This window comes from Dromiciops gliroides, chromosome 3, assembly GCF_019393635.1.
Source record: "Dromiciops gliroides isolate mDroGli1 chromosome 3, mDroGli1.pri, whole genome shotgun sequence".
NCBI lineage: Eukaryota > Metazoa > Chordata > Mammalia > Microbiotheria > Microbiotheriidae > Dromiciops > Dromiciops gliroides.
This window is the reverse complement of record NC_057863.1, coordinates 603,100,182-603,112,465: the sequence shown is the minus strand read 5'-3', so window position 1 is coordinate 603,112,465 and position 12,284 is coordinate 603,100,182. Positions and strand designations below refer to the sequence as shown.

General features: G+C 47.3%; 1 protein-coding gene across 1 annotated transcript in view; it reads right to left on the bottom strand.

The window, feature by feature from the left end:
• The window catches only part of MECR (mitochondrial trans-2-enoyl-CoA reductase), a 51,424-nt gene extending 39,360 nt beyond the window's left edge, over positions 1–12,064 (bottom strand). The window contains exon 1 of the mRNA XM_043994858.1: positions 11,843–12,064. Within this exon, the coding sequence (XP_043850793.1) occupies positions 11,843–12,009 (167 nt within the window). The 5' untranslated portion in view covers positions 12,010–12,064. The remainder of the gene's footprint in view (positions 1–11,842) is intronic.
• Between the last annotated feature and the right edge of the window lie 220 nt (positions 12,065–12,284).

Here is a 12,284-nt window from a genome sequence, read left to right as displayed (position 1 = left end):
GAAGAAATGATTAAGGGGATGTTTCCGTGAAACCTGGCAAGCACTGATAGGGTGAAGTGAGGGGGACTAGGAGAATAATTTATACAATAACAACGCTGTAAAGACAGTCAACTTTGAAAGATGTAAGAATTGTTCAATGCAAAGCAGCGATGAAGCATGAGTCGAGAGGACCCACGATGAAGGATGCTGGCTTCGTCCTAACAGAGAGGTGATGGACAACTCATGTGGAAGGAGACATACATTTTTGGACACAGCCAATGAGAGAGTTTGTTTTGCTTGTCTATGCATATTTGTTACAAGAACTGCTTTCTTTCTTTTTTTTTTCCCAGTGGAGAGAAGGGAGAAAAAAATAGCTTCTTATTTATTGAAAAAAATAAAATAATGGCAAAGAACTGGAACTTGTGGGATGGCTAAACAAACTGTGGTATATGTTCATGGTGGAATATTACTCTGCTATAAGAAATGATGAGTTCCATGATTTTAGGAAAGCATGGAGAGAACTCCATGGAAATAATGAAGAGTGAAATGAGCAGAACCCAGAGAACATTGTATATAATAACAGCAGCATTGTTATAAGAACAACTTTGAGCCACCAAGTCAATCTATTATAAATATCCAAATTAAGCACACAGATACTATCGAAATGGTGTTTGAATCCAGAAAAAGAACTGACACATGTATCACATGTATGTATGTGTGTACATATGTATGTCTACACACGTACACACAGATTTGTGTCTAATGGTAGCCATCTCGAAGTTTGGGGGGAAGGGGAGAAAAAAAAGAAAGTTACACGATAGGCTTGTTGTATATTTGAAAGGAATAGCAAGTTGTATGTAACGGATCTGCCATTTCAGGTGCAATCCTCTGTTTTTCTATCCCTCTTTGTGATGGAAATGCTTGTTTTATTCCTTAAGTTCAGAATAAAGTAAAATGAAACTTAAAAAATAATAAAAAGAAGGGGTTGGACCAGATCAGGGGTTCTTAGCTTTCTGAGTCGTGGGTTGTTGGCCATCTGATGACCCCCTTTCAGAAGGCATCACGTACAATCATAGGATTACAAGGGAAACCACTTATGCTGCAGCACAATTACCAAAACACCGAGAAACAAGTTTTGGATTCCAGGTTAGGAACCTCTGGATGAGGATAGGACTTCTTAAACTTTTTCCACTAGTGAGCCCTTTTTACCAGAGAAATGTTTAGGTGACCCCGGGTATACAGGCATATAATTAGGTATGTATAACCTCTTACCGTTGTCAAATTTTTCATGATCCCCACATTCATGGGGTTGTGACCCACAGTTTAAGAAGCTCTGGACGAGATGATCTCAAAGGACCCTACTGGCTCTTTCTGCTATGACAGGCTGCCTCTTTCTTCCCCCCCTCCTAATTAACAAGCATTTTTTTTTTCTTTCTCACCTCCCTTTGCCATTGAAAAAAAAAAAAAAACCTTTGTAATAAATATGCACAATCAAGGAAAACCAATTCCCAAATCATACATATCCCAAAATATGTTGAATTCTACACACAGGCTGACTCTTAATGAAGAACTGGGGGTGAAAATCTTGGCGCTTGCCAGCAGGGGGCAGCAGGAGCCACACCCCCAGCAGGTGGATGGGAGTGTGTGTCTCTTCCTCCTGCCTTTCCCAAGCCCTTTTTCCCTAAGGAATGTCATCAATATCACAGAAACTGCCAGGTGGCCTGGTGGCTGTTTCAGTGTTACCAAGGCTACCACAGGGGCTGAGCGGAGGAGAGGGGGGACCCTGTTGGAATGCCTGAAGTTAGACCTCTAGTGAACCAACCATCGCCAATGTCCCCGCCGTCTCTTTTTTAAAGCTCACCCAAGAGTCAGGTGCCTATAACAAAGCACAAAGGAGAGTCTCTGGTACACAGGCAGGATAGATCTCCAGCCCCTTCCCAGCGACCCCCGTGGCATCAGGTGGCTTGGTCAGACGCCAACTGGCCTTCCACAGGGAGATCCGGCCTGAATAAGCCACAATGGTTCTTTGGAAGCAGAGCCCATATACCTGTTGCTGCTCAGCATCAAGGCAGACAAAGGCAAAGAAAAAGCCAGCTGAGAGAGGGCAGAGGAGGCCAGTGCCCTGGGGATCAGCCCCTGAGGCCGGAAGCTGAGAGTGGGTATTGTCCACCCAGCCTCACCCTCCCTTTACTGGCCCTCTGTATTTAATGAATTATGAGTTGTTTTATCTGGCATCTTTTACTTGACAATTGCAAATGATTCACTGTTATTCTGGTTTTTGGAGGTGGCAAAGAGATAGGATTACTACAGGTCACGAGTACTTTTTTAAAAAGCAAGTCTGTAGGGGGAAGCTAGGTGGCGCAGTGGATAAAGCACCAGTTCTGAATACAGGAGGACCTGAGTTCGAATCTGGCCTCAGACGCTTGACACTTACTAGCTGTGTGACCCTGGGCAAGTCACTTAACCCTCACTGCCCTGCATAAAAGAAAAGCATGTCTTTATATCTGTAATTTCCTTTGTGAGAGAGGCAGCGAGGTCCAGTGGACAGAGAGTGAGCCCAGGAGCAGGGAAGATGGTTAGGTTCTGCCTCTGATGACCCATGTTGGCTGTGTGACCTTGGGCGCAAGGGAAGGGGAAGGGACTAGACATTTATATAACACCTACACCTGGCCGGAGGACAGGGACTGTGCTAAGTGCTTTACAATTATGATCTCACTGATCCTCACAACAGTCCTGGGAGGCGGGGGATGGCATTGTCCCTGTTTTTACAGTTATTGTTGCTTGTTTAGCTCCTTTATAAGGTCCAACATAGGTCGGCATCAACATGATCTCCCTCATATGGTCCCTGTTTTGTAAGGCTACATTTGAGTGACAGCCCCCTAGGAGGGCCTTTTGGGTATAGGTTACACATTAAGATCCTGTTAAACATATTTCCATATCAGAACAAAAGGAAAGAAAAATGCAAGAAAAAAATAAACAAGAACAACAACAACAAAGCAACAACAAAACCCTGTTTTTACAGTTGAGGAAAACAGGTGAAGTGACTTGCTTAGGGACATACAGCTAACTAAGTCTGAGGTCACATTTGAACCAAGGCCTTCCTGACTCCGGGCCCAGTGCTCTGTGCACTATGGCGCCACCTGGTGGCCAGGTCCCTTAACTGTGGGTGGCCCAGGTAAGCTAAGCCTGGACGCTGAAAAGGTGATGCTATTTCCTGAGTGTTGTCTCTCTACCAGTGACATCAGAGGTCCAGGGCTCCCCTTCCCTGGAGGTCCCCCCCCCCAAAAGAAACATCTGCTTTGTCAACATAACCATGCGTCGCTTGGGGAGGTTGGGCGGCTTGTTTGTCTAGGGTCAGTCCACCCAGAAGATGACTGAGGGATGGTCTGAACTTGGGCCTCCTGCTTCATCCTATCCTTTAGGCTGTGTCACAAAATAAAGGTTTTATGTGGTGTTGCGTACCCCTCTGTCATGCTGCCTCTTTGCAAGTGTGTGTGTGTGTGTGTGTGTGTGTGTGTGTGCGCGCGCTCGCATGCGCACACACTTCCAAATGTTCACCAGATTCAGTCAGGAAGTAGCCCGACATAAACTGAGGCCATAAAGACACCGAGCAGAGAGAATGACAGTGACAATGACTGACCAGACTCTGCCTCTCTGATCTGATCCCAGGAACCATTTCTGATTTAGTCAGATACCCCAAAAGCTCCAAGCTCTGCCTCATCCCCAAGCAGCGACCGATCATATGACACACATGTAACTGTCTTAGCGTGTTATGCCTCAGTTGGGTGGGTGTATGAGAAACCACTTCAACCCATTCACTCAATGCCACGACCCCAAAATGGGTCATAGGGAGGTTCTAAGAGGTGCCGGGCAACCAGCCTTCGTGCCCTTGAGTGCAGATGCAGCCCAAACATTCTTTTTGAACCTCAGGGCCTAGAGCCCAAAGGGATGGAACTTCAAGTGCCAGATTCAGGGCACTGGCTCTCTCCCCGTGTCGTTCGGCAAAAGATCAGCAGAAGCCTCTCAAGTCCACAAAACACTCGCCTGCAACAGCAGTTTCAGTGAAACCCTTTAGACGGATACAAAGGTTACCCACTGGCAGACGCTTGACATGCTGAGGGCTGTGCTTGTGGCTCAGAAAAGCAAGACACAGCAAGGGAGGGAGCCTGCCAGCCAGGAGCCTCCATGGTCTTTTGCTCCAGACTCAGATATTGCCTGAGAGGTGACTGCAGAGAAGGCTGGAACTTTTGGTCATCACCTAACTAACGAGGGGCTAGATTCGACTTGAGGGTTTCTAAGTTTCTAGCTATGCTCCTGTCCCTGCTCCTCTGGCCTCTACTCAGTCTCCCCCAATCAATCAACAAATATCGATAAAGCACCTACTACGCACTTTCATATAAATGGGTATACAAAGAGAAAAGTGAACCAGTGTCTGTCCTCAAGAAGTTTATAGTCTATCTGGAGGAGACACTAAAATAGATCCAAACTAGATGTAAAATAATAACAGTACTTAGAAAGTGCTTTATGATTTGCAAAGAGCTTTTCCTAGGTTAACTCATTTGACCCTCAAAACCCTGTGATATATGTATTACCATTACCCGCATTTTACAGGGGAAGAAATTGAGGCAGAGTTTAAGTGACTTGCCTGGGGGCATACAGCAAGTTAAGTTTCTGAGGCAGGATTTGAATTCAGGTCTCTTGTGCCTCTAAGTACTGCACTCTATCCACCCTGCTTACATTTCCAGATTACTTTCACTTACTTTGTTTGAATCTTGGATGTCCCTAGTTATTTACACCCTACTCCTGGATTAGAACAGAGGCTCTTTGACTGATATTGATTGCATACAGACTGAAGCATGCTATTTTTCACTTTCTTTCTTTTATTGGAGTCTTCTTGTACAAAATGACTAACATGAAAATGTTTTACATAATTGCCCATGTATAACCTCTATCTGATTGCTTACTTTCTCAGGGAGGAGTGACAGAATTTGGAACGCAAAATTGTAAATACAAATGTTAAAAAATTAGAATAAAATATATAAGCTATAAAGCTTAGCAAAAGAAAGAAAAGAATGGAGGCTCTCTGAGGGAACGGACTGCTTTTGCCTTTGTATCTGACACAGTAAGATGCTGACAATGTTTGTGACTGGTGACTAAACTGTGCCTTGAAGGGAATTAGGGATTCTAAGAAGCAGAGGGGAGAAGGGAGTGCATTGGAGGCAAGGGGACAGTCTGTACAGAGGCAGAGAGAAGGGAGCCGAGGGAGCATTGGTGGAACAATGAAGAGGCCAGTGTGGTGTGCCTGGTATGCCCTAGGGGGAGTGATGTGTAAGAAGGCAGGCTAACTCCGAGGAGCAAGGAGTGTTCAATCAAAGCCAGGAATTATTAAGAGGGCATTCTGATTCAACACAATCTAACCTCAGCCCTTTAAGTCTCTGTTTCCCCTTATGTAAGACAAGGCCAATCTCCTAAAGCTGGTCAATCTCAAGAAATGTCCTAGATGTACAGGGGCACTGGGGGGGCGCTAGAGTGCACACAGCACTGGGCCCCGAGTCAAGACCAGAGTTTAAATCTAGTCTCAGACACTTATTAGTTGTGTGACCCTGGGTGAGTCACTTAACCTGTGTGCCTCAGTTTCTTCATCTGTACAATGGGGATTAGAGCAGCACCTATTTCCCAGGGTTGTTGAGAGGATCAAGTGAGATAGTTGTTAAAAATGCTTAACAGCGTGCCTGGCACATGGTAAGCACTATATAAATGTTGTATACCATTGTTATTATTATCATTATTATAGCTTTCCAGTGAGGGTAGTCATTTATTCAACACACAGCTAATACATACTAACTGTCTGATAGAAGAAATGCTGTGCACTAGACACTGAGTAAACAGAGAGAGAGAGAAAGAAGAGAGAAAGGAGAGAGAGAGGGAGGAATGGGGGGGAAGGAGAGAGAGAGAGAGGGAGAGGTTTTTGAAACATCTGTCCTTAAAACCTTTCCCTTGCTTGGCTCCCTTGGGGAGGGAGAAGGGGTGGGTCCTGGGGGAGGGGAGTCAGGGGCCTAAGGCCCAAGTCCCAGCCTGGCCATTAGCTCTTGTGTGACTTTGGCTGAATTAGTTCCCTTCTCTAACCGTTTCCCTAGCTATACAATTTGAGAGTTGAACTGGCCCCTCCCAGCACTATAATTCATTTCCCCATGGCAGAAACTAAGGCAGGAGGGCCTGCATTCTTGAGTTATCGTCTCTACTCCTGGGATCTACCCCGTGTTCTTCCAGGAAAATAAGCATCTTTAGTGCTTGCCTCATATCAGGAAACCAGCTGTCCTTTCTGCCTCTTCTAAAAGTACTGTAATTTTGGCTTAAGAACTATAAACAAAACAGCCTTTAAGATCACCTGCATTGATCTCTGGTTCCAAACACCAGCACTAATCTTAAAATGAATAGTTACCTAGGAGCAATCAGAGTCCTAACAGAGGTGCTGAAAGACCGCTAATTACAGAGGTGCTTTTACCAGTGGCTCCCTCAACTTCCTAACTTTTTCCAGCTGGTTCGGAGCAGCTGGGCAGGCACCCAAGTGATTCACTGCTTAGTTTTCAGGAAGTGGATTCTGAAATGCTGCTTACCTGTTCCCTCTGAGGACAGAAGCCTGTGACCCTCTAGGATGCTGAGCAGTTGTTTTATGGAAACCTTAGTATTATGGAAAGGAAGGGGGAGGTATACTTCCTCCACCCCTTTGTCTCCAAATCTTAAGGGAACAGAGCCTTCACCTCAGTGAAGAGAAAGGCTCCCTGGCAGGGAGCACTCTGCAGGACAAAGGTGTGGCATCTGGACAGAGCACTGGAGGTTATGGGGGAGAGGGGAAAGTGTGGGGATTGGTGGGAAGTGCTAGAGAAAAAGAAGCAATTAAAAATACAGAGAAGAAAAGAGAAAAATTCAGAAGGGGACACAAGCAGGACCATTCTGTTAACCATCGTATTAAATTTATTTTAAATTTTTATTTATTTTTTTGGTGAGGCAATTGGGGTTAAGTGACTTGCCCAGGGTCACACAGCTAGTAGGTGTTAAGTGTCTGAGGCCGGATTTGAACTCAGGTACTCCTGAATCCAGGGCCAGTGCTTTATCCACTGTGCCATCTAGCTGCCCCATTGTATTAAATTTAACCGATATTTTGAAAACAGTGTAACGGCTCACAGTCCATGTATGTGCCCTTGGTTCTTAGCACATTGTTTTAAATTAAAAGTTTGTAATGAACAGAAATCTATTTTCTCTTCCTCTCCTCTATTAGAACCCCCTCCCCAAACAACTTATAGGGAAAACAAAATCCTTGTGGCAAACACGCAAAGTTAAGCAAAACAAATTTCTCCTTGGCAGAGTCCAAGACACGTAGATGTTTCATTCTGCATCTAAGTCCTCTGAAATCATGGATGAGCATTTATTTCATCAATCAGCTTTCAGAGCTGTACTTTGCACACTGGGATTTTGGTGTACTGGTGATGATTAAGTTCATAATAATAATAAAAATAAAGTTTTAAAAAGCATGTTAGGCTTGGAGTCAGAAGTCTGGACTCAGAGCCTGCCTGATGCTTACTAGCTGCGTGATCTTGGCCAAGTCACTTCAACCCTAAGTGCTTCAGTTTTCCTATTTTATTTTTGGTGAGGCAATGAGGGTTAAGTGACTTGCCCAGAGTCACACAGCTAGTAAGTGTCAAGTGTCTGAGGCTGCATTTGAACTCAGGTCCTCCTGAATCCAAGGCCAGTGCTTTATCCACTACATCACCTAGCTGCCGCCAGTTTTCCTATTTTATACCTGGGGATAGCACCAGGCTATTGTAAAGCTCAAGAGATGTGTGGGTGAAGTACACTGCAAACATCAGAGTGCTGCTTGGGATTCTGGGAAATTCTCAGAATGGAGGCAGTGTCTCTTGTCCCAAGGACCACGCTGGCTTCTGGGCTGTAGCTTTTGTGGTCCCTCCCTCACTGAGTCTGGTGCTGATGCAAGCGCCCTGGTCACTCAGGCTACGCAGAGGAAATGGGACTCTTCTTGGGACAAGAAGGTTTTCTGAGACTCATCTTGTACTCCCGGCCTCAGCCTGCCCAGTGGCAAAGAGCTGGGCTGTGCCTCACCCCAGAACAGAGCTTCTGGTCAGGGGAGGTGGGAGAAGGAAAGCTCGTCAGCTCATCCATGGGGAGGAACCACAGGGTGAAAGTCTGGGGCATGAAATCAGAGCATCTCCCTAGCCTCCTGTAGCTTTCGCTTTCCTCTCCAAAGGGAGAACTTGCTGCACGTGGGGATGAATAAGTACTTTCTCTTCCTATTCTAGCCTCTTTCCCCTTCCTGGCCCCCTCACCCCATAACCTCTCCCAGCCCCCAGCTCTGCTGCCCTCGTGCCTCCACACGCAGGGGCCCTTTGCCAAGAACTCTGCACCTAGCCTGCTCTCCATTCTGCACACGGGAGGCTTCACCTCCATCTCTGAAATGTGCTCCCCTTCCCCATGGCCCCTGGGAATTCCTAGTTTGCTTCAAGGCTCTGCTCAAGCACCAATGTTCTCCATAAAACCTTTGCTGATCCCCCAGGCTGCTAGTGTCCCTGTCTGAACCACCTTATTTCAAAAACCCTTCATATCGGAGGCCAGAATGCCTATCACCATAGTTAGCACCTAGGAGACACTTAGCAAACTAAACACATATATTCTCTATATACTTTTTTGTTTATTTGGTTTTGGTGAGGCAATCGGGGTTAAGTGACTTGCCCAGGGTCACACAGCCAGTAAGTGTTAAGTGTCTGAGGCTGGATTTGAACTCAGGTCCTCCTGACTCCAGGGCCAGTACTTTATCCACTGTATCACCTAGCTGTCTCGATTGATTTACTTTCAACCAAAACACATCCCTCTCTTTAAAGGCAGAAAAATCTGAGTTTAAATTCATCCTCAGACACTAGATGTAGGACCCTGAGCAAGTCAATTAACCTTTCTGCCTCAGTTTCCTGCAAAATAGGGGTCATTGATAGCATTGTTATGAGAATCAGCTGAGAGAGCTGTAGATGTTTAAATGCTTGTTCCCCTTCCCTTTTCCTTCTTTCAAGATTGCTCAAAAACAGGTTCCTCTTACCAAATAACAAAAGAGAGTCATTATGAACTGATGCAAATGGAAGCAAGCAGGACCAGCAGAACAATCCATACAATAACAATGACATAAGAGCTCTGATCAGCAAAATGGCCAACCCAGAGAACCAGATGGTTTGACCCACCTCCGGCCTTGAGAAGCAGAATGAGACATCAGCAATTTTTGGACACAGTCAATACTTGGTTTTCTGAACCTCGCAAGTAGTTTTCTTTTTCTAATGGGGAAAGTGGGAGAGAAAATAAGTCCCTTAAAAGCACCTGGTTCTTTTTTGAGGCATTTCCGGGCTTCCTTTGCCCTGGTTCCACCCCAGTTCTTCCCTCCTCCTGTCCCCACCGGCCTTCCTGAATGGCTATAATGAGCCAACTATAGAATTATGACAACAGTCAAGCAGGGCTCTGGCCTCACAAATCCAGATCACCACCGGAACATTTCTCTTCCCTGTTCTATAACCTGATTTCCTTTCCTCTTCTCCAAGAAATAATCCCTGTTCTGCTACAGGTAGGATGAGCAGGTCTCTGAGGTCCCTGTCACCTCTGAGATGTTTGTATATGACACCTTCCATGACGATGAGTCTTCTGATGGGGCTCTGTGGGAGCAGCTAGGGGATATCCAGACAAGGGAGATCTTCAAAGAGACCCCTGAATTGGCTTTAGTGTGGAGGTCCCGCACTTAGAAGTGAGGGAGGAGGAAGGGCATGTAGTCCCTGAGGACTCTGGTCCCTCCAAATATCAGTGCCCATCACCTTCGAGGTGACCTGAGGAGAGGAGTGATTGCTTTGGATAACCTATAATAACACTGGGGCCACTGGCGACTGAGACATCATGGTACTGGCCAGCTCACTTCCCCATCCTTCACACAACCAGGTCCACAGATGCCTTCTGCACTGAGGCCTCTCAGGCACAAATGTAGCAATCACTGCTGGCACTAACATTTAAGACTTGAAGCTCATCACTTCCTACAACAACAGCCACCACAAGCAAACATCTCCACTGCAGATCGCCTCATCTCACCCGAATCTCTAGCAAGAGGAGCAGTGATAGATAGCCTCTTGTGTCTACCTTGCTCCACGCTGTGCCATCTCCCCCATCAAGAATCCAAGAAACTAACCTCGATGGTAGAAAAGCTTCACAGCTTTCTACTAGGATCATTCAGATCATCCATTCTGCCTTCCCTCAGTTCCTGTAAAGACAGACCTAAGTATCTGCCCCCTTGATGAACCTGGCACTGCCCATGGTATAGACCATCTATGTATCAAAGGGTATGACTAGAGAAAGCTAGATAGTGAGGTGGATAGGAGTAGTCTGAGCTTGGAAGCAGGAAGGTCTGAAGTCAAATCTGGCCTTAGACACTTACTAGTTGTGTGACCTTGGGCAAGTCACTTAGCCTTTGTCTGTCTCGGTTTCCTTAACTGTAAAATGGGGATAATAACAGCACCTACCTTGCAGGGTTGTTGTAAGGATCAGTTGAGATAATATTTGTAAAGCACGTGGGCAGCTGGGTGTAGCAGTGGATAAAATGCAGGCCCTGGAGTCAGGAAATTTTCCTAAGTTCAAATCTGGCCTCAGACACTTCCTAGCTGTGTGACCCTGGGCAAGTCACTTCATCCTGTTTGCCTCAGTTCCCTTATCTGTAAAATGAGCTGGAGAAGGAAATGGCAAACCACTCCAGTATCTCTGCGGAGAAAATCCCAAATGGGTCACGCAGAGTTGGAGATGGCTGAAAAATGACTCAACAACCAATCACTCAGCTCAGTGCACCGCACACAGTAGTTGCTATACAAATGCTTATCTGCTATTTTGAAAACTTTCAGATTGCCATACAAATATAAGGTGTTACAAAGATTCCTGTCCTTCTACTCATCAATCTGCAATCCGAAGCATGGGTTCCCAGTGTCCCCAAAGGCATCTACATGGGGGGGGGGTGTCTCCTGGCCCATCTGAGCCATATCACTTTCTCTCGCAGAAACTCATTCCCACCCAACCTCCCTGACCCCCAGACCCCTCACGCCACGTCAAATCTACCATCTTCCCATAGAACTTCCCTCCACAAAGACCTTTGATGCCTGCCCTCAAGGAAGTCTATATCCACATATCCTTTCCCTATCTCAACAGATCAGCGTTCCCATGAGACCTTCTCTCAGGTCCCCTACTCATAAACGGTGTATTGTTAAACCCAGGACACAGTTTAGAACGCAGGTTTAAAGGGGAAGAATCTGAGGCTTTAGAACAGAGACGGTCCGAGCTATTAGGATCTTTAAAAAGTGGAATGTTAGAGCTGAACGGGACCTCTGAACTTGGAACCTTCAGCACTTACTGGGGCCCTTGAACTTGGACCGTTACGGGGTCTGGGAACGTGGGATGTTAAAGGTGGGTTCTCTGACTTGGGTATTTAGGGTTCTAAGGGATCTCAGAAGGCGGAACGTTAAGGAGATGGACGGGGCCTCTGGACGTGGAACGTTAGCGGGGAATAGACTTGGAACTTTGGCGGAACGTGGCTGAATGGGGAGGGGGCCTGGACTTTGAAGGTTAATGCTGAATGGGGTCCGGGAACGTGGAACGTTGGGGTTCGACGTTAGGGGTCTCGGACGGAGGCTTGTTCTCGCAGTGGAGCGCTCTAGAACCTCATGGCCGCTGCACGGAACCCCCGAGCCCCTAGTTTCTACAGAGGGGGAGAGGCATGTCCCCCCTCCTTCCCCTCCTCCCCACTGAGCCCCCGCCCCCTCCCCCAACGCCCCTCGGCTCTTACTCGATGACCTTGAGAGGCTCCCCGTGATGCGCATAGACCAGCGCCGGGACCCCGGCAGCGCCGCCCGCCGCGGGGCGGGAGGACGAGAAGGCCGCGCGTAGGGCCACGTCCCGCGGGGGGCCCCGTCGGGGCCGGAGCTGTCCCTGAGCCGCTCGCAGTGCCCACATCTTCACTAGCACATGAACTCCACGGCCCGGAGCCTGGCCCGGCCCCGGCCTCGGCGTGCCCCGCCCCCGGCGTAGCGTTGCGTCACCGCCCCGCCCCTACGGAGCCCCGCCCCCCGCCCAGTTTAAAGGGGCCAAGACGCCTTTTCCTCACCACGGCTGCCCACGAGAGGGAGCTTCTGGGCTTCGAGGCGTGCTGCGCGTGGGAGAGACTGAGGGAGAGGGAAGCGGTTTTCTAGGTTTAGAAAGCGCACCTACCTCCTCAAGGCACAGCGGTC